Genomic DNA, 19857 nt, shown 5'->3' with positions numbered 1-19857 from the left:
GCAATTTTATCTTAGCCATCAATTATAGACGTTTTTATTTTTTTTTTTCAGGAGTAAGTGTGATCTCTTTGAATTGCCCTGCCCTGATCAAGAAATTCCTAGCAGCAATTCAGTAACAATTCTTTGAGTCAGGTTATGTTCTAAGGCTGTTTGTAGTGAACTTCAGGAAGATAATAGGCAGATTTCTTATGAGTATGAATCTGTCAACAGCTTAGTGCTAGACTGATTCAGCATCTGTCTGGCAACCAGGCTCTTGCTGGCTGACAGCACATGGAGTTGGTATTAGGTGTGTCTGTTGATTCTACAGGGGTAGACTACTATCTTGTCTTCCCAGGTATTATTACTGCTGTCCTCTAGGCATCCTGCTCTGCATCTCCAGTAGAAGCAACAAACAAAAAGAAAAAGGTTGAGATGGCCAGGAATTGGGATGGATAAATAAATGGGTTTGGGTTACTACTTCAATTTGCTGATGGGATTGTAATTAGGGCTGAGATTCTTTGATTAGAGAATACAGTATATGCAAGAGAAGATATTATTTTGACAAAATTCCTTTCAGCTACAAGTTCATAGAAATCAGAGCATTTCAAGCTACCTTTAATGGCCTCTAGGACTTCCTTATCTCATCTTCTAAAATAACTTGGGTTGTTAATTGATACTTTTTTAAATCAAAATGAAGTGCTGATACATTGTTTTAAACACATAACTTCCTAAAGTCATTAAATTTCATTTCCAAGTGGTAGCTAAAAGCAAGAATGTATCTGGTGGTTTTATTTGGGTTTTATTTCTCAGTAGTGTAGATTCAATCTAGGATTTTTAATTCTCGAGTCAGGGTCTTCTCAGCCACTTCTGCAGCTGCCTTGCTGGGCCACAGACGAAGACTGATGCTACTCATGGAAACTCACAAGTGCCCAGTGTATTTTGCCTCTGGTGGGGGTAGGAAAAAGGTACTGTAGCTGTACTCATGCACTAATCTCGAATGTTTATATTAAGATTCCTAGAAAAAGGAGATGAGGTGGCTTGGTTTTACTTTTCTGGTTCTTCTGATTCATTACATTCTAGGCAGTGGTTTGTTTGAGGCATGTGAATTTATGAGTTCCACAAATATTTAGAGATGCAGTCTGCACCATAAAGTTTTTTTCCTAGGCAGAATACCACAGTATGTTATGTTTGGGCTTCTTAAGAGATTCAGACTTCTCCTCCAGTTCTCCTCTGATTGGAGTTGTGCTACTGGCTTGAGCATAAACACAATGCACCCCTTGGCTGGTTAAAAGGAGACAGAGGAAGAGAACTCATGTGCTTAACAGGATGGTCCTGTACTGTAAACAAGCACTTTTCATGCTTAACTATCCTTCCTAGCGACAGGAAGAAGGAAATGAGGCTATGCAAAAGGACCCTGACACATTTCAGACAATACCAGACCCACCCTAGCATTCATACAGTATAGCCAGAAGACTTGGGGAAATAAAAATAACTTCAGATGTTTCCCTTTCCTTCTTGTGCATGTTATAGAAATACAGCAATCAAATGATCTGCAGTTCACAGAAAATTTGCTGGTTTTATGTCCACTAAATAAAGAGATTATGCCCTGTATAATTTATGTATATTCTTTGGGTATCAGATTGTTCTGCTTACAGTTTCAATCTCAGTGTTTCAAGGTGAATTAATTACAAAATTCTACATTCTCTCCAGTAATGTAATGAGAGTAGATATACAGAAATTTTGGTAATTTCAGCAATTCCAGGCGTACTTCTTGCTTGTACCTAAGCAATCAGTAATTCCGCAAGGTGCAGGGTATCAGAATTGTCGTGCATGTTTTGTGAATTCCAAAGTTTTTTGCCAAGCTGTTTTTTCAGGGGGTTTTTTTTGGGTTTGTTTTGTTTTGTTTTTTTTATTTTCTCATCTACCTTCACTCCTCCTGTTCGAAAGAAAAAACAAATTCTGTCTGCAATGATGTGCAAGTCTCATGAAAGGGGCACAGGACTGGGCTGTGATTGGAACTTTCTGGTTCTTGTCACCGGACACTTACTCTGCCAATCTTGCTGACAGTGCTACCCTATCCCACTCAGCATATCTTTGAAATCATTAGGTCTGCTAGTACAGTATAACATTGGCAAGACTGGCAGAACCAAAAGAGAGTCCAGAATGACTTAACCAGCTAGTAATTCACTGAGTTCCATTATCTGAAAGTTACAGGTGATACTACAGACCATTCTAAACTACTTTGGTGCCTTTAGAGGAGTATCACAATCATTTTTATTTCCCAGGATGAATATTCTTTCAAATATTGTCTAGTATTTGTTTCCCTTGGGAAGGACTATGCTCGGTGAGACAGGATAAGGAAAAAATTTTATCTGGTCTCTCTTCTAATGTAGACACAATAGGATGGCTCACTTATTTCTTGTGGGGCATTTTTTTAAAGTCCAAAAGGGTGCAGAGTTCCTTAGATTTGGGTTTAAATATATTTCTTTTACATTTGTCTAAATCTTTCTATTCAAGGGCAATAGTCTGTGCTAAGAATGATTCCTGAGGAGATGCATGAAAGATTTGCTGAAGCCAGTCATGGACACAGTCTAATTTTCCCAGACCTGTTCTTGTAATTTACTGAAGTTTCAGGATTAAGAAAACTACACATGCCCCCCTTCTTGCATTTTTGCGTTTTGGGATTGGTCTCTCTGTGACCCTGTGGACCCATAGAATTGAATGCTCTGCTGACCACCCTTCCCTCTGTTCTCCATGAGTTCTAAGAACAGATTTCCTGTGCACATAAGATACAAGAAACTTTCCAGCATAAAGCTTCATGATCTAACTTAATTTAACTTTCCTTCTTCTTCCATCCATACTAGATGTGACCATTAGATCTTGTACTGAGAGAAGCAATTTCAAGTATGCAGTATCACAGGCAGAATATTGTAACTGTCTCTAATATCTGAAAACAGGAGGTTCATAGTAATATTTGCCTTGGAAAAATCATGTTTACATCTTTAATTCTGCATCAGGGAAGAAGGCATTTGTCTGTGATGCAATTAGCTTTATGCTGGGCTGTTCACTGCCACTGGTATTTTGTATCTGGTGTTGTACCATCCCCACAGGATGTAGCTCGGGACTGTGTCATTGATGATGTTGGCTGTAGATGGTTATGATGTAAAGGTAGTCATTCTTCCATACGGTTCTTTCTACATGCACAGGTAGTTTTGAGGTTGAGGCTTAACAAGCTCAAAGAAGTAACTGTCTAGAAAATCTACTTTCTTTTGTATGAACCATTGAGCCAGTTCAGATCGGTTCTTATACCATTGTTATTTCCTAGATCTGAACAGGTAGCCTACATTTTGTGCCTTTTTAGATGAAGTATCTGTCATGCTGTGCCTACTCTCTTTTGCTTCCCTTTGGGGCTGGAATGGCCTTAGAGTTGAGCTTCGCACACTGTGCACAAGCGTGCACACCACGAGCTTGCAGACAGGGGGCAGTTGGGAGGATATTAATGCTGGACTTGGGAGTAGCAATGGTTAATGTTTACTCTTCAGTATGTTCTCAAAGGTCATGCTAACCAAGTAATTTCTGAGAGAAGAGAAGGTTAAAGTTATCTTCTATTTCCCACTCTTTGGAGGAGGATTTGTTTCTCACTCTGGAATCTGTCAACATGACCTCCATCAGAGGATTTGACTAACTGCTTTCTCTGCCCCAAATAATCCTCCTCCAAGACCACCCTGTGTTAAGCAGGCCAGATAAATAACCCACGTGCTCAATTATTTCTTGAAGGTTTTTTAAGTCACTTGACATCTTGTTCCTCTTCATCTGTGAACCTTCTTAAAAACAAGATGGGAGAAGACCATCTTTAACCTATAAAAAGAGTTGTTATTTGACAGGAAAACTGCCTCATCAAGCTATAGTTTTCTGATTAAACAAAATTATTTTTTACCTTCAGATCACATTGGTTTTTAAATTTCTTTCCTAATTCTCCTGTATATGCTCAAAATCAAAAAAAAAAAAAAAAAAAAAAAAAAAAAAAACCCCAAAACAATTTTAGGAATAAATTATTAACTTGGTTTACAGTGTATACCAGGAGTTGTGATGATTCTTTTGTGTCCTAGAACAAGCTTTCACAAAATTATTAACAAGTTAGGAAGTAATGCAGCTAACTTTGAGCAGCTAGAATCATATTTAATGGTGTGAAAATAAGCAATAATTGCAATTTGTTACAGAGTGTATAGGGAAACGGCTTGACAGACACATGGGGAATATCCTTTAATTCAGTAGCCCTTTATCAGATCCCAAAATAATGTTGATTTGGTGCTTTTTGGAGCTGATCAGTTGTGCTAGGTCCTCTTGATGGAGGGAAGGACCTCTTGCCAGCCAGATCATGCTCTAGAGGTGGTGGTTGTGCCCTCTCTGACCTTCTGCCATCGGGCACTGTCCTTCCTTGTGCTCTGATGAAAACTTGTGTTTCTTCCCATGCTAAAAATAGTGAGAACTGTGAAACTGACTTCAGTTATTCCTGCAAAGGTTTTGTTGGGTTTTAGAGACCCATGGATCCACACTGGGAAAGTCCCACTTAAGTCCTCTGAAATTTATGGAGGCTCCCATTGATTTTAGCAAGTGTTGGCTCAATCTCAAAATGTTTGAAATATTTTCAACAAATGTTGTTTCTCCTTTTATGTTTTGAGCTGAAAAAGTTTTGAAGTGATTTTGATATGCTGAAGACTGTGAATAGGAGGTTCAAGTTTAATAATTATATTTTGGTCCACAAAAGCAGTATTGTGTTTGCTGTGCTAGCAAGAGTATTGGTGAGCAATTAAAAGTACTATATTCTGTAATTTGGTATAGTTGGGAAGGAGGGAAAGTACATACAACCAACATACACCTCTGTGGGTATTTTGGAAACCAGTCACTTTTTTTTTTTTTTTAACTTTTTATTTTTATTTTTATTTAGCTTTCATCAATAAGGAAATAAACAAACTTAAATCCTATCAGTGGAAGTAAGCCATTTGCATTTTTCAAAAGTTCTGCTGACCAAAAAAAAAAAAAAGAGTATTCAAGCTTCCTGCTTTTTTTTCAGAGAAAACATCAATATATGATCTTAAACATCTGTTTCCTTACTTCTTCATCTGTTCCCACACAAATTCCAAACATACTCTGTTTCTTCTCCCAGTGACCTGTGGTTTATACATAACATCAACTGCATAGTTACTGTCTTGCTTCAAGGCTCTGTAACTTGAAAAAGTCAGTCAGTCCCATGTTTAACCCAAAGCCAGCAGGAGACAACACAAAGAGAGTATTTTTTTAGTCGTCATCATATAGTTGTGGAATATCTGAGTAACATTCATCACCATTTCTAGGGGTTTTATGACTAGAAAGCAGTATATGTATTTTGTGTCACATATGGTTTCCCTCAAGAGTTTGTGAGTTCCCCTCTCCCCACCCCTCTGAAAGTTTTTAATAAGAGATATTTTCTTAAAATTGCACATGCATCCATACTGGCTTAAATTGATTGCTGAGACAGGCAGTGGTAAATGGAGATCACAGCATGTATCGTTTGACTGTAGAAGGTAAATTGAAGCACAGTGAAATACAGGAGCACATCAAAAAAGGCAGCTGCTATTGCAAAATGTAACTCACACTTTGAAGGTGAAAGGAGAAAAGTGACTCTCTTGGGTTGTTAGCTTTCACTTCAAAACCTGCAAGCTCATAATCAGTTTGAAAGCTATGCTTTATATTCTCTTGGTCTCACTGGTTCTTCTAGAAATGCATCCTTCATGGACTGAATATGTCAGACTATTCTAGAACAGTTGTATAAGATTAGATTTTTCTCTTAGAATTAAAAGAAATTCCAAATGTGTTAGAAATTTGCAAGAGCTTTTAATGGGATTTTCAGAATGCTCTAGTTTTTAGTGGTTGAACATTTATTGACAAGCTTCCCAAGTTTGTGTTTGAGGGCATTATCCTTATAAAATCCTGTTCTTCACTAATTGTATTTTTGCTGTCTTTAGGCCTTTGCTATGTGCTACTTTCTTGAAAGGTGTGGTGCACTAAGTCAATGATACTGCCTAAAGAATATTTAACAATATAAGTCTGAGAAAAAACAGACTTATAAGAAGGAATTTAATTATTTTCAAGCAACAGTCACATATCTTCAAAGTGAAAACCGTCTGAGGCCATGGACACAGAACAGGCTTACTCTTATGAAGTCAGTCATACTGTCCCAGCTTTAAAGGGCTGCAGGCATATGACATTACACAGAACTGATTTATCATTTTCAGTGCCTGGCCTGCTCATTTGTAGACAGCTGCCATAGTGCAGTTATTTCCCCGGTTTGTCTCAGGTTTCACATCTGCCTTCATGTATCTGTAGACTGAGTGGTTGGGTAGTGTGATCCGGTCTAATGTTGGGACCACAATTCACATGTCAGGGATGCAATTCAAGCACTAGGAAAAATGATTGCTTGTACTTGTGCAGTGGAATTCTATCCAAATAAGAGTATTTCTCACATATACCACAGCTGGTCTTAAAAAATATGATCCCGAATGATCTCAAGTTTCTTAATAGCTCAGGACAGTGTTTTTGAGTTGAACAATAATTTTGCGAAGCACCAGAAGTTTCAGAAGGACATGACATGTAGGGAGAGATAATTTCTGATATAGACGGAAAAAGAGCATGCAAGCCATTTGCAGCCATTAAACCGGACCATCAGTCCTGGATGGGGAAGAATCCTTTGTGCTCTGTGTGCTCCATGTGCTCCTCTGTGCCTTAGAAAACATGCAGATAGTTTATGGAGTTTTAGGCATTAAAGTAAGGAGAGAGTGTGTTCATCTCCAGCTTTCATGAAAATCTGAAATCATGTTCTCTGCACTGTATGGGAGAGCTTCTCCTGCAAGCTAATTCAGGAAGATGATTTTGTATTCAATTTCTACAAGTTTTTTTTTTTTCTCTTCCGAAAGAAAAGCCAAATAGTGAATTTCAAATAGAATCACTTAGCTAAAAATTAGGACCAAGATGTAATTAAGAAGCTCAAAAAACCCAGTTTTTATGTATTACATTGAAGCAAACCTTAAGCAGTGAAGCCCATTTTTTTCTGAAATTTGATTTTGATTGTGCTGATTTTGCCTGTCTCACTACAGATTTTTACAAGCTTCTCTCTTTAACAGAGCCAAAAGGTGAGATGAGTTGAACTGATGTGTGGAGGTGCTAATACGATTGTAAAGGCATCTGAGTTGAGGCAAGAGAAAACCATCTGCTTGGAAAAACTGTTCGTAATATGTTTAGCACTTAGGTGAAAATTGAGTCAATGCATGACTGTACAAAGATACATCTGCTTTGTACCTTGTCCTGAAGACCCTGAAAGAGCTAGTGCTTAAATTGCATGTTATTCCATGGAAGCAAAAAAGAAGAATGAAAGTAAGCAATGTTGCTGTCTTAACTGGACTGCAAAGGTGATTTTTTTTTTTCCTGAAAGAACAACATTACTGTGTGTTTTTATTGTCTATGGGAAAGAAGGTATCATTAAACAAAAGACTATAGACATCTTACAGTTCTCCCTTCTGCAACTGCAGTATCAAGCAAGGTGTGAATTGAGATATTTTTGCGCTGAAGGTCTAAACTTGGGAATTTACAAGGCCAGGAACCAAGATTAGCCAAAGTTTAACAAAAAGGAAGTTAGACTTTCCCATTTTAATTTACTACTCTGGGGAAGAATTGAGTCCTCCTAATCCCCCTGGAAGTGGGTAAATAAGGACTAATGGTTCCCAACCATGCACAAAAGGAACTCCTACCCTTGATTTGAGCATGGAGGCCTGCTTTGTAAAACAGACTAACAAATAAAGCTGTTTCCAATAAAAATTTCCTGTTTCCTCTTTAACACATTTGCCTGCTGTTTGCTTACACGACACCAAGAATAAAGACTTCATTGTATTTCTTTTTGGATTTTTTGGGGATTTGGGTGGGGATTTTTTAATTTGTTTTGTTTTAATTTCTAAGAGGTTTGGGATTTTTTTTGTATCGGGACACTTAGAAATAATAGCACAATTTCTTTCTTGCCAGCGGTTTTTCGTACAAGAACCTCCTGCTGCTGGGGGAGGGCACAGGATGCACGTCTGAAAAGCTGCACATACATTTCTTGCTTGGAATGTATACTGAATGGTAGTTTATTGTAAAGGTTTTAACTGGCAAGGATGTTTGATTCAGAAAGGAAGTGGCACTGCAGGGATGGAGTGGGAAGGAGAGAGTGAGACCAGTCCTTTGCCTGCAGCAACTTATCAGTTCAGCCGCCAGATCTTCATCAGAAATTGCTTTGCAAATTGTGGCTGAAGTAGGGCTTTCCTAAAATAGGTTGGAAAGCAGTGTAGAGTTCCTCTACAAGTTTCCTCTTCTCCCTGTGGCTATCAGCTGGCCCCAACCAAGCAAATGCTGTGCTTGATAGTGTGTTCATAGCTCAGATAATTATCTATACTCTCATGGGATACTGAACAAAGGCTAATGAATGCTCTGTCCCTTCTAAATCTTTTTAGAAGAAGTTGGAAAACCTGATTTTGGAAGACCTGTTCTTTTTTTGTATCTTATTATCTTGATTGCCATTGATCAGGATGACAAGGACTTACACATAAATATTCTTATGTCCACTTGGATATGAAACTGGCAGCTAGCAAACCAAGAGTCCCAGGGCTAATGCTGCTGAGCTGGAAGCTGGAATTTGGAAATTGTGGGAAAGAGCTTCTTCCTCTAGGGTAGTTTAAATGACTTGGCCAGAACCTCAGGTTTAACCAATGTATTTTATTCTCACAGATTCCAGTTAAGCTATGGTAATGAACTTTTTACCTAGACAAGCTCTCAGCTGTTTAAATTTGTGTCTCTTATGTGAGGAAGCTTGTTCAGTGTATTCGGCTTTCTGTGCAGCTTTATTCAGTGCACCTTGGGCTGGATTCTCCCTCTGACCATATTTTGATCTGCCTGAATTTCACATACATAGAGTTTTGTTCATATTCTGGCTCATCAGTAGCCAACAAGGCTGAGATAGGGAAATGGGGTTAAAATACTACCTTCCAATTTGTCTGGTCATACCACATAGGAGTACAGTCTAGTAGGAATCCTGAGTTTGGCCAACTGGAGTTGGACAGAGGAGCTACTTTTTTAGGTCCCACCTCCACTCTGTCACCTGTACCCATCATGTCCCTCTCTTACACATGCTTTGTGTGGATGGAGATGACATGGAGAGAGCCCTGGTCTCAGGGGATTCACTGGCCCCTTGTTCAAGATAGTACTCAAAACCCTTCACCCTTCCAAGGACTTGCAACAGGACTTGCAGCCCTTTGCTCTTCCAGGACTTGCAACAGGACTTGCAACTTGCTCTATGAAAATGGGGCAAATATGGCTTTTAAAGGCTCTGCACTGTCTCGTACCCAACCCTAGGCATTTACATAGCCTAATCCATGGACAGGAGCACTTGTGTTTTATTGTTCCCTGGAATTCTTGTGGCCAGACAGGAAAACCTCAGGTGTTTCATTGCCTAGGTAGACTTCTTGGGGGATTCTCAAAGGTATTTTGAAAGCAAATATGCTCTGAAAATCCCAAAGGCACATAACACCTGGGTACCCATAAAATGTAACTTCCACATAACTGGCATATATATTTGGGGAAAAGATACACAAGGCCTCTATAGAGAATGGTAAAAAAAGTCTGATAAATGCATATTCATAATTTTCTAGCTCTAGAAATAATTTACGGGTCATATACCTGGGGCACTCAGTAAAGGACCTGTGAACAAATATTTAAACACATTGAACAGTGCCTGTAGTAGTCAGGAATCTCACACTTTTTTCAATTGCACTGCAAGCATCTCCCTGCATTTTTTTCTAAGTGCTTGTTATCTAGGATAATTTTTTTTCTAGTTTTAAATCAAATAAAATTCTCATTCAATCCAGATACTTCTGCAGAATGTGACCTATAAGATACTGCATTTTATTTTAAGTACTCTAAAAATTAGTTGCAGATTTTTTGCTTTACTACTTTAATTGCTTCTGAAATATTAATCTATCATGTTGTTTGTTCTTGCTTTAGCAGTACAAGTTTCAAATATGTTTTAGATACTTTTTTCTTCTTTATTAAATTTCCCATGTATTTCCGTAGCATACTGAAATTAAAATACTACTTTAAGCAAAACTTTACAATTGCTTGCAATTGGAATTGAATAATGCCTTTTCTTAATCAGTAGCTAAGTCAATATGTTGGTACGTGCTTGTTCTCATGTGGTCCCATAACCCAAAGGTGAAGCAAACACAAGTTGCACAAATGCCTGCTTGTCCTGACTTCAACAGGAGTGGATTTTTAGATGTTTATTTATCTGGAATGTTGTGTTTTGGCTCACCTTAACCCCTTGGTTTGGATATGTGTCTTAGCCAAGTAGTCTGGCAACGCACAACTATTTCAGCACTATTGTAGCGATTTGGAAAATTAAAGGGGATTTGCTATTGTTTTGGAGACGCTAAAAGGTGCCTGCCATTTCATCCAATTTTGTGTATCTATCTCACTGGGAATATTTAATAGCATGACAAAATCTTGTGATATTTTACTTATGTTGTGTTTGGCTCTTCAATGCCCTGTGTGCAGTAACCTGTATTTGGAGCAATTCTGAGCGAGCCCCTTTGTGCATGGTTTCTGTAGCAGGGAGCCATAGTATCCTCTCCAAGTAGGTGGCAAAATTGTGTACTGAGTTGTGCATAGTGAAGCTTTTGTTTCCTGGTCCATCAGGAACAGTGAATATAATCAAAGCCAGACAAACTTTAATCGTTTCTGATTTCTCATTGTTTGTTTGATCAGTTCTAAGCAGGGAGCTGAATTCCCAGTATCACTTTATTGAATTTTTTGAAGAACATAGTTAGCCCAATCCATTTCTTCAACACTTGTAGAATACCCTAAATACCTTTTATATTTTTCTAGTTTGAGCTAATACGATAACATATTATTTATCTCTACTTCTATTAAGTAAAAAATGAATTTATATGTGATTTATTCACAGACTAATATTACTTTCTTTCAGTGTAATATATATGTGTGTGAATAATATAATTCTGTGGCATGCTGTTTTAGGCAGTGTGAGGGAAACCTTCCTGTAGTATACCAGGTAACTCGTAAATGCCTTGTAGACTTCCAGTGAAACTAGGTTCTTGTTGGGTAGTAAATATGTGCTTGAATGAGCTGCAGTACAGTGTGTCATCTGTTCTTGGGCTTGAGTCTGTCAGTACTGTCTACAAGGTGTTAAAGTGCACAGTAATGCGAGCTCTGCGAGGAATTTCTGTCAAGACAAAGTAGTTGTGCCAAGAGTACCATAAGATTTGCTGAACAAACGCTGCTCATGTTGATTGCAGTGCTGTTTTTTCTAGTGTAAAAAAACCTGTACAGGGTAATCCATAACTGCTGCAGTTTTCATTTGTGCCTGTTTCTCTAACTATTAAAATGATGAGCTGTTGATAAACAGCAGCTGAGTGCTAGTGACTTTCCAGAATCTAAGATATGTTTGATAGTGAGAAGAAAAGCAAACTGAGATAAGCAAACGTGTGTCTCAGTTCAAAGTTTCTGAAAACCTTTGTGCTTATTTTGCAATGGGGATAGTAGAAGTGGTAGAGAGGAATTTCTTTCCTTGCAGATCACTAATCGGAGGGTGGCTTGTTTCTGTCCTCTTTCAGAAATCGAGGCCAAGGAAGCTTGTGACTGGCTGCGGGCTGCTGGGTTCCCACAGTATGCGCAGCTTTATGAAGGTAGGCACCTGAACTCGATCCTCCCCCAGCAACTTTTGGACAATAAGATGTCATATTCACCAATAAATGAGATTCAGGGGCACAACTGAAGTTCCAGTACATACCATGACTTTTAGGGACTGGTCTGCTCTCTGGTATCCACCACACACATCGGTGTACCAAACCCAATGAGACTCTGAAGCACTCAAGAGTTTTGAACTTTTTTCAGGTTTTTCTTTTAGTCTGAATCTTCCAAACATCATCATAGAACAAATGTAAATGTTAGTACAGTGATACGTTCCCTCTGGTTAGAACAGAAAGGAACGTAGTCATCCACTGCTACATGCCCAGTCTTGAAGAAATAAAAAAGCTGTGTCCAGCTCCACTGGCCAACTCTCCTAATGGAACAGTAGTAGGGAATTCTGCATATGCATGGGTACATCTGTTTGCCTCATGATTCCCAAGTCCTGTGTGTTTTTTCAGAACGACTTGGGTCGGAGATAGACACAGGCTTACTATGAGGGGAAAAAGAACATACAAGCTGTTGTTGCACAGAAGCTCCTCAGAGGAGTGGCTACCTCCTGCAGACACTTGTCCTTCTCTGGGATGAATTCACTCTGTGTGTCTGCTTTAGTTTTGCTCAATTAGAATTGTTGTCTTTGCTGCCTCTCCAACCTGCTAGAAACCTGCAGGTTTGGCATACATTTCTTACACTCCGATGCAGAGTAGCATACAGAAGTTTGTTTTAAAGTGTGATATCCTTTTTATGTATCTATATTTATATTATTGTTCAGAATTTTCCCCCACACCACTTAAAATTACTTTCATTGTAGTGCAATTATTGTGCACTCTTAACTGCCTCTTCATTTTTACAAAGCAAAATCCAGCTGCTGCTTGTAAGAACGAGCATAGAAAGTTTGTTATTTACAGTGAATAACTGCTGAAAATTACAGCAAATGCTGAGCTGACCTTGAAAAATGATCTTGTTGAGCTTTGATTTGCAGCTGCATTGGCAATACGAGATCATAATAGCACTTTCAAAAGCAGCACTTGGCAAGACTTTCCTTTGCCTGTTCAAAAATTAAATTTCCTTTTATTTTTTCTTTTATTCCTTCCTTCTTTTTTTTGTGTTCTCATGGAGATGCCAAGGTTTTCTTGGGATATGGAGCTGTAACTGTACCTCCAGTCTTCATTACAACTGAGGCAAAACTTTCAGCTGATTATGTGGGTTTGTGGGTTTTTTATTATACTGAGTCATAAATCCCCTAATAAATTACTTGCGTTCAGAAAACATTGCCCTACCTAGAGATTCTAAACTTACATGAAGTTTCTATTGTAACAGCATGTCCTGTCTAACATCAAAAGGACCACAGAGGTGAGAGAGAAGCTGTGAGAGCAAGGCCAGCCATACCCATTGAAAGGACAGCTGTCCTTACTGAAAAACAATATACCATTGTCCTGTGCAAGCCCCCCTGGCAGCAGCAACAACAAAGCCAGCAATAGCATAGATTAACTGTTAAAAAAATGGTCTTATGCAGACTATCAAGTTCTTTCAAGTCACCTCCTTCACTTAAGTTCTCCCACGTTCTCTTGTGGACATTCTAAGATACAACTTTCCCAGTGGAAAAACTTACATCAGCAGTGCTAAAAAATACCGGTTGAATGTGCTCACCCTCTTTACTTGTACTTTCTACTTAAAATAGTGACGGGGAGACCTATGAATCAATTGGGTATCGTACAAGAGTTCTGAGAAGTCACCTATGTGGGTTGTTCCCACACAGAGCACATTTGATATGGGAGATTAATCAGTGAACCTTTGTCAGTTGCTTTGCTAAAACCGCAGTTTTCTGTAGAAAATACAGAATTCCTAGCATTTTGAAGAATTTGAATTCCTGAGGCAATTGTGGAAGCTGTGGATACCCTGTCCCTGGAAGTGTTCAAGGGCAGGTTGGACAGCTCTTAGGGAAACCTGATCTAATCGAAGGTGTCCCTGTCCATAGCAGGGGGCTTGGAACTAAATGAACTTTAAGGTCCTTCCAACACAAACCATTCTATAGTGCTATGAAAATGAGGATGTAGAACTCGTTTCTGTTGTTATAGAAAATTAATTAATTTCATAGAATTCATATAGTTCATTTTCTGTTAGTATAGAAAATATCTTTCTAGAAATTAATATCAGTCTTAATTCTTTTCCTCATTTCAGCTCATTCTTCCCAGTCTCCAGAAATTAAAAAATTCACAGGAAGTTACTGGGATCAGGAAAATTGTATGCAACTGCAGCAGTCTGTTCATAGATTGACCTTGTATTTCTGTGTGCCCTGAACAACCAGCAGCTTCGGGTGGGAGTTTTAGCTGTGCAAGGAATGCCAGATCAGGACCTGTGTGACAGTCAGGAATCTGTGGAGTACAGTAAATAATATATATGTGTTTGCTGCTTCAGAGCTGAAGTAAATTTTCAGTTCTCTGCCAACATTGTTTCCTCCCCCTCACTCTCCCAGTTGTTTACCCAAATAATCTCCTAAGGAAAGGAGGCAGTATGGTCTCCACGCAGCTTGGCTTGCTTTCATTTCAAGCCGTATCTCAATAATGTATCAGTGTCAAACTTTTAAATAGCTTGATTAACAGCTAAGGAGATTAAAGGCTTTTTTTTTCATTCTTTCAGAGTTTTGGCATTTACTGACCTTTGTTCTTTAATGTGAGATATTAGTACTTTGATGGAGATTGCACATTTATTTTAAATAAAGCTAGCCTGAATTAGTTTGCACTTCTGATGTCTGATAGGGAAGCTTGCATTTGCCTTTTTCTGTCTCCCATTGTTTCATCTCTGCTTTAACAATTTTTCCTCTATTCTGTATATGAACTTTCAGTTATCAAGGCTGCATGTCAAAAATTTGTAGATGAAAAGGAAGCACCTCTGGCATTTGAGGTGATAGCATGTGTTTACCTAAGAAGTACCAATCACTGGCATCTTGATGAGCTCAACTGAAGGCAGCTGGTTGTTTGAAATAACGCATCACTGGGAATAAGTGTCACTTTGATTCCATCTGTTTCTTTTCCTACAGATCTCCTTTTTCCAGTTGACATTGCTCTAGTCAAGCGAGAGCACGACTTTCTGGACAGAGATGCTATTGAGGCATTATGCAGGTAGGTGAATAAAAATCACACTGCATTTTGAAACAAAACCCTTCCTGCGTAATAAAAAGTACCTGGAAAAAGCACAACAAAAAAAGACACAGGAAAGTTTGTGGTTTTCATTACAATACTTTATTGGGTTAAGTGATGTGTGGGGATCTTATTTTAAAAAATGTTGGGAGGAGAGTAGCAGGAATCTTTGTGAAAGGGATTTCATAGGCATATTTTTTATTATTCTTCTTTGTTTGCTTTCCTTCCTAATTCCCAAATTAGTTAGGCATGTGAAAGTAGAACTGTGCTGGCTATAGCCATCTGCACATACAACTGCAGCACCAATTCCCACACAGGAATTGGGTTTTGGGAACAGTGTTAGCAAAGCGATGCTGGTGCACTCCATCACTCTCTTACCTTGGTGGACAGCTGTGTATACAAACAAAATGCTGTGTATACAAAATGCTCTATATACAAACCCTCATGCTGGCCTCAGTGCATCACCCTGTGTAACATGGGTATGGCTGAAAGGGATAATGTAAGGGAATCTAATAGTTTATCACTACTCCAAAGACAGGCCTGCCCTCAGCCACATGCTCACATTAACTTATCTTTGTTGTTTATGGGCTCCTTCCACAAACCAGTTCAATTGGCTCACCCCACAAAAAGAGTCTTGATAGTCCTTTCCTGGGTGAGTAAAGTAAATCAGTGGAAAAGCATAATGAAGTTCACAGTAAGTGTGAAGAATGGGGCAGGACCCCACAGCCAGCTGCAGAAGCAGGAGAAGGGGTAGGTAGAGAAAAAGAGAGAGCAAGACTTGCTGGTGTCTAGCAGTTTTTTTTTTACAGAACTACAGCCCCAGCATTACCCGTTTGGTCATAAAAGCAATCACAATGGCCCCATCTGACATCAGCTAACATTAATCCATCCATCAGTTACCTCCTCTAGTGTGAGTCCACAATCTTAAATGGCAAAAGAAAAAAGCTTTAACTTCTCATATCTTCTATTACCTAGAAATAAGTGCAGTTTCATGGCCCCATCCTTCAGTATGGCAGCTTTCCAAACTGCCTGCAAAATGAATGCTTTTGGATACTGCATACATGGTGTCTGCAACTCTAAATGTCAGTAATTCTAATGAATTACAAAACCCTTTTAAGAATAGCTTTAAGTTAATAGTGTTCTCATGCCATCACTGCCATACTTGGAGGGGAAAGAGAGGGACTGGAATTTAAAGTTCTTCAGAAATATTTACAGGATTTTCAAACTAAGAAAACAGATTTCTTTGTCCAGTCATTAGGAGGGGAAAAATCTCATTAATGTTAAATTCATGCAAGATGTGCCTTACTTAAGTGTGGTACATCTATTCCACCAATATTTAAATCTGATCTGTTGGTCTACTTATTTGTGTTCCCTGGAACTTGTGAAGTGAATGAACAGAAAGTACAGCAATGAGAATAAATGCTGATTCCCAGAAGCATGGTCGTCCCTCACCAGGAAAACAAAATACAGTCAAGGCAGCATATTTTGCATTTGGTGCTCACCTCCAAGAATACTTTTTAACCCAGGATTAATTAATTATACAGGGAAAAAAGGTAGCAGATTTTTTCTCTGATGAAAGTAGCAATGTGCACTCCATATCTCTGTGAGATTTGCTGTTAGTATGATACATAAAAACAGCACTTTTTCTGAACACCAAGGAAAGTAAAAAGATCTGTGTCCAATGGAAGTACACATTGTAAATTTTCTAATAAAAGTGAGAAAACCAAAATTATACATGTATATAGTTGTTTTGTGAACATAAGAATCCTGTAATAATGCTACTGATTGTAAAATAACAGATTTTTATTTTCAGATTGTTTTCTGTGTAATATGCATGTGTAATATTTATATGTAAGAATCCACTGGTCTTACTGTAGCTTGAGACAAAGATTTTAAGGGTTGAACTGTATCATTCTGAAGCCTGTGGCTTGCACATCAGAGTTATCTTTTACAAAATGACTTTAAAACTGACACTGAAGTATCTCCAGAAACATTCAGATACCACCTCAAAATAAAATTGAAGTAATTCAGTTAAGCACCTCAGATGTCTGAATTTGGCCTTTTACCTTGTGTGTTAGACAAAAGCAGTACATTATCACAACATTTTCACCTTTAGGGTTTTTTTTCCGCACCTCCTTGTTTAATTTTGCAAAGCCCACTAAAAACCGTGGAGAAGAACATCGTTTGGAATGCTGCCTTTCTGCCTGTAGCCTGGGTTTATTTTGACTCATGCCACGGTCAGTGTGTAAACAGGAAAGGGGTTTGCTCAGTAAAGACTTTGAACAGTTTCACAACTGTAAGTCTATCACCATTTCTTGACTGAAAATCAGAATACTTTGGGAGTTATTTGCACTTTCAGCACAGAGCCAAGTGAACGCTGTACACAGTGGATGGTAACAAAATAAGTAAGTGGTCTGTGCTGAGAATCTGCTTTCTATGTAACAGCCAGTGTTTCCCAGAATTTCTAATTACCTTGTTCTGATAACTGCATGTGAAATAATTGTATTAAAAAAGACTGTAGAAATCACAGTGACAGGGATTTCTTTTTTAAGTTTGAAGCATTTTAAATGATAGTTTACATCTGTACAGTATTGTTAATTATCATTTAATAATCTTATTAATGTAAGCAGGAAAATTAAGCTAACTTTAACTCACCCCACTATGTTTTTTATGGAAAATGTTTCAAGTGGAAAAGGGGTTGAGACTTGAACTACAGAGATAGCATATGGCACTCAGTAACAGATGGTTAAGAAATGTCATTTAGTGATCTTACCATGAAATGTAGGGTTAAAAATCTAAGAGTGATGACCCTATTTTAATTTTCTTGGATGCTTTCTTAATGACTGTGCAAACCAGTGCTGGCCTTGCTTTCTTAGGACTTTATGTAGATTAATGACTGGGAATTTATCTCCAGCAGATAACTGGCGGCATCATGTGCTGATGAAACTAAGTACTGAAACGTGCTTATCCTAGAGGTTGTTGCTAAGTACAAAATACATAGCAAACCATGATGGAAATCCTTTCAAATCTCCTTATGCATAGCTAGGAAACCGTTACACTATATATGCAAGAGGTTTCTTAAATCTTTTATCATCAGGACTTCTCATCCAAGAAATTGGTTGTAATGTATTCACTGTTTGTATCATTTGGTCTGTGGAGAGCTGGCCTCCTTTGCAGAACAACATGCAGATGAACCCCAGGAGCCAAAGTAGAGGCTGTCCACTGAGACAAGAAGTGTGATGAGTTAGTTACAGGTATAATGGAGCTGGAATTTGCTCTATAAGCGGAATTATGAATTTAGGTCCATCAAGAAAATATTTTAAACTTTAGAGCTAGATTACACAGTTCCTCAAATTCAAAATTATAATTTAAAATTCATAAATCTAGTATTCTGCATTGCTACTACCACTTTATTTGGGTGTGTGGGTGAGAACTTCTGTTAATAAGAACAAAATTAATTACCTGGGGTTACACCCAACATAGAACTGACTAGTACCTAGTTTAAAAAAGACTTCATGTCATAAACCCACATTTTAATTTAGAAGTTAGCTGTTCACACTACAGTTTTTCATAGTGAATATCTCATTCAGTCTGCCTCTCTTAAAAGAAGTTCAGGCTAAATTAGTTTGGCCGTTTCTGAGGAGAAGACTAGTAAAAATGCTTTCTGAGAGAAGCTCCAGTGTCCCATGTTTTGGGTGCAGCAGGTTCAGGCTGCCAGTGTAATTACCACTCAGGGCTGACTTGGGGTCTAGGACAGAGAGGCAAGTTCTGCTGCCTTGGTCATCCTCAGGAGGAAGGGGTTTGCAGAGCTGGGGTGAAGGAGAGTGAGAGCTGAGATAGGAGTCCATAGTGAGGAAAAGTGATGTCTTGGAGATAGAATGCTCCATGGGAGTAACATAACATCTGGATGTGAAGATGTATAGAGAGGGCTGGCTCAAAGACATTTCTCTAAATGATGGCAAAGAATATTATCTTGTCATCCAGACAGTCATCTAGAGAGTGGCCAGGGTAGGAGGCATAGTCAAAATTGAGATTGAGACAGCCAGACAGTGAAAGTGGCTGTAACTGCTGTCTGCAGCAATCCTGCCCTTTCCCTCCCTCTCCCATCTTGTCTTCAGGAAGGTGTCACTGAGACAGGTTTGGGCAGAATAAGATGGAGCTAAAGAATGAGGCAGGTCTGCTGACTGTCAGTAAGGAAATGATAAGTGAACTTATACCTGGGAGTGGAGTTAACAAAGGAGAAGTTCCAGACCCAGAAGAGAAAATTGTGGTTTATTAACAGGCATCAATTTGATGAGAAGATCTGTTGAAAGTTAATGTGAGCTTATATGCTTAAAAAGTATTGCAAAGCATATGTGAAGGTTAGTGACAGTTGTATAGGTAAATCTCATCCTGACAAACTAAACTTTGTAAGCTTAGCTTTGCTGACTCACTAATGTGTTTGGAAGGCAATTTTGCATATTGCACTGTGTTTTCAGTGGTGTGTAGTTCAAGGACCTCGGCACTCCTGAATTTGAGCAAAAGTTGAAGCAGGACGTGTGATGTATATAATGGAAGTTGCCGACCTGAGACAATTGCTGGAGAGATTTAGATTTCAAAAGGGAAACTGGTTTGGAGATGCATCCATGTCAAATATGTAACAGAGACTTTATTTACCTCACAGCTGTTGAATTTAACCTCACTCATTGGGGGTTACCTTATCTTGCCTTCTTACTAATTTTTGTGAGGAGTGTGTCAGGAGATTTCTTTTTAAAATACCCTCTGTGACAATAAAGGTCTTTGCTCTACCCTTTTCCAGCTATTTCAGGGGTTTTAGTTGAGTAGGAGAGAAGTCTGGGGATGTAATCTTTGTGAAATCAGAGATTGTCTTTATTAGTGGTCAGACAGGCTGGAGCTAGATAAAGCCTGATCCAGGGATTCAGTGGTAACTTCTCTCTGCATAAGCCAAAGGTTGCAACACTGTGAAATTTGTAAA

At 38.6% G+C, this 19857-nt stretch overlaps 1 protein-coding gene across 9 annotated transcripts in view; it reads left to right on the top strand.

The window, feature by feature from the left end:
* DLC1 (DLC1 Rho GTPase activating protein) overlaps positions 1 to 19857 on the top strand; it is a 221029-nt gene that overhangs the window by 183737 nt on the left and 17435 nt on the right. For all 9 annotated transcript variants that reach the window (XM_032108494.1, XM_032108490.1, XM_032108493.1 and 6 more), the window contains 2 exons: positions 11670 to 11741; positions 14783 to 14864. In XM_032108494.1, the coding sequence (XP_031964385.1) occupies positions 11670 to 11741; positions 14783 to 14864 (154 nt within the window). The remainder of the gene's footprint in view (positions 1 to 11669; positions 11742 to 14782; positions 14865 to 19857) is intronic.

The sequence above is a fragment of the Corvus moneduloides genome, chromosome 5, assembly GCF_009650955.1.
Source record: "Corvus moneduloides isolate bCorMon1 chromosome 5, bCorMon1.pri, whole genome shotgun sequence".
In the NCBI taxonomy this organism is placed as follows: Eukaryota; Metazoa; Chordata; class Aves; order Passeriformes; family Corvidae; genus Corvus; species Corvus moneduloides.
Note: the sequence above shows the minus strand (reverse complement) of the source record. Positions and strands in the feature narration are given on the sequence as shown.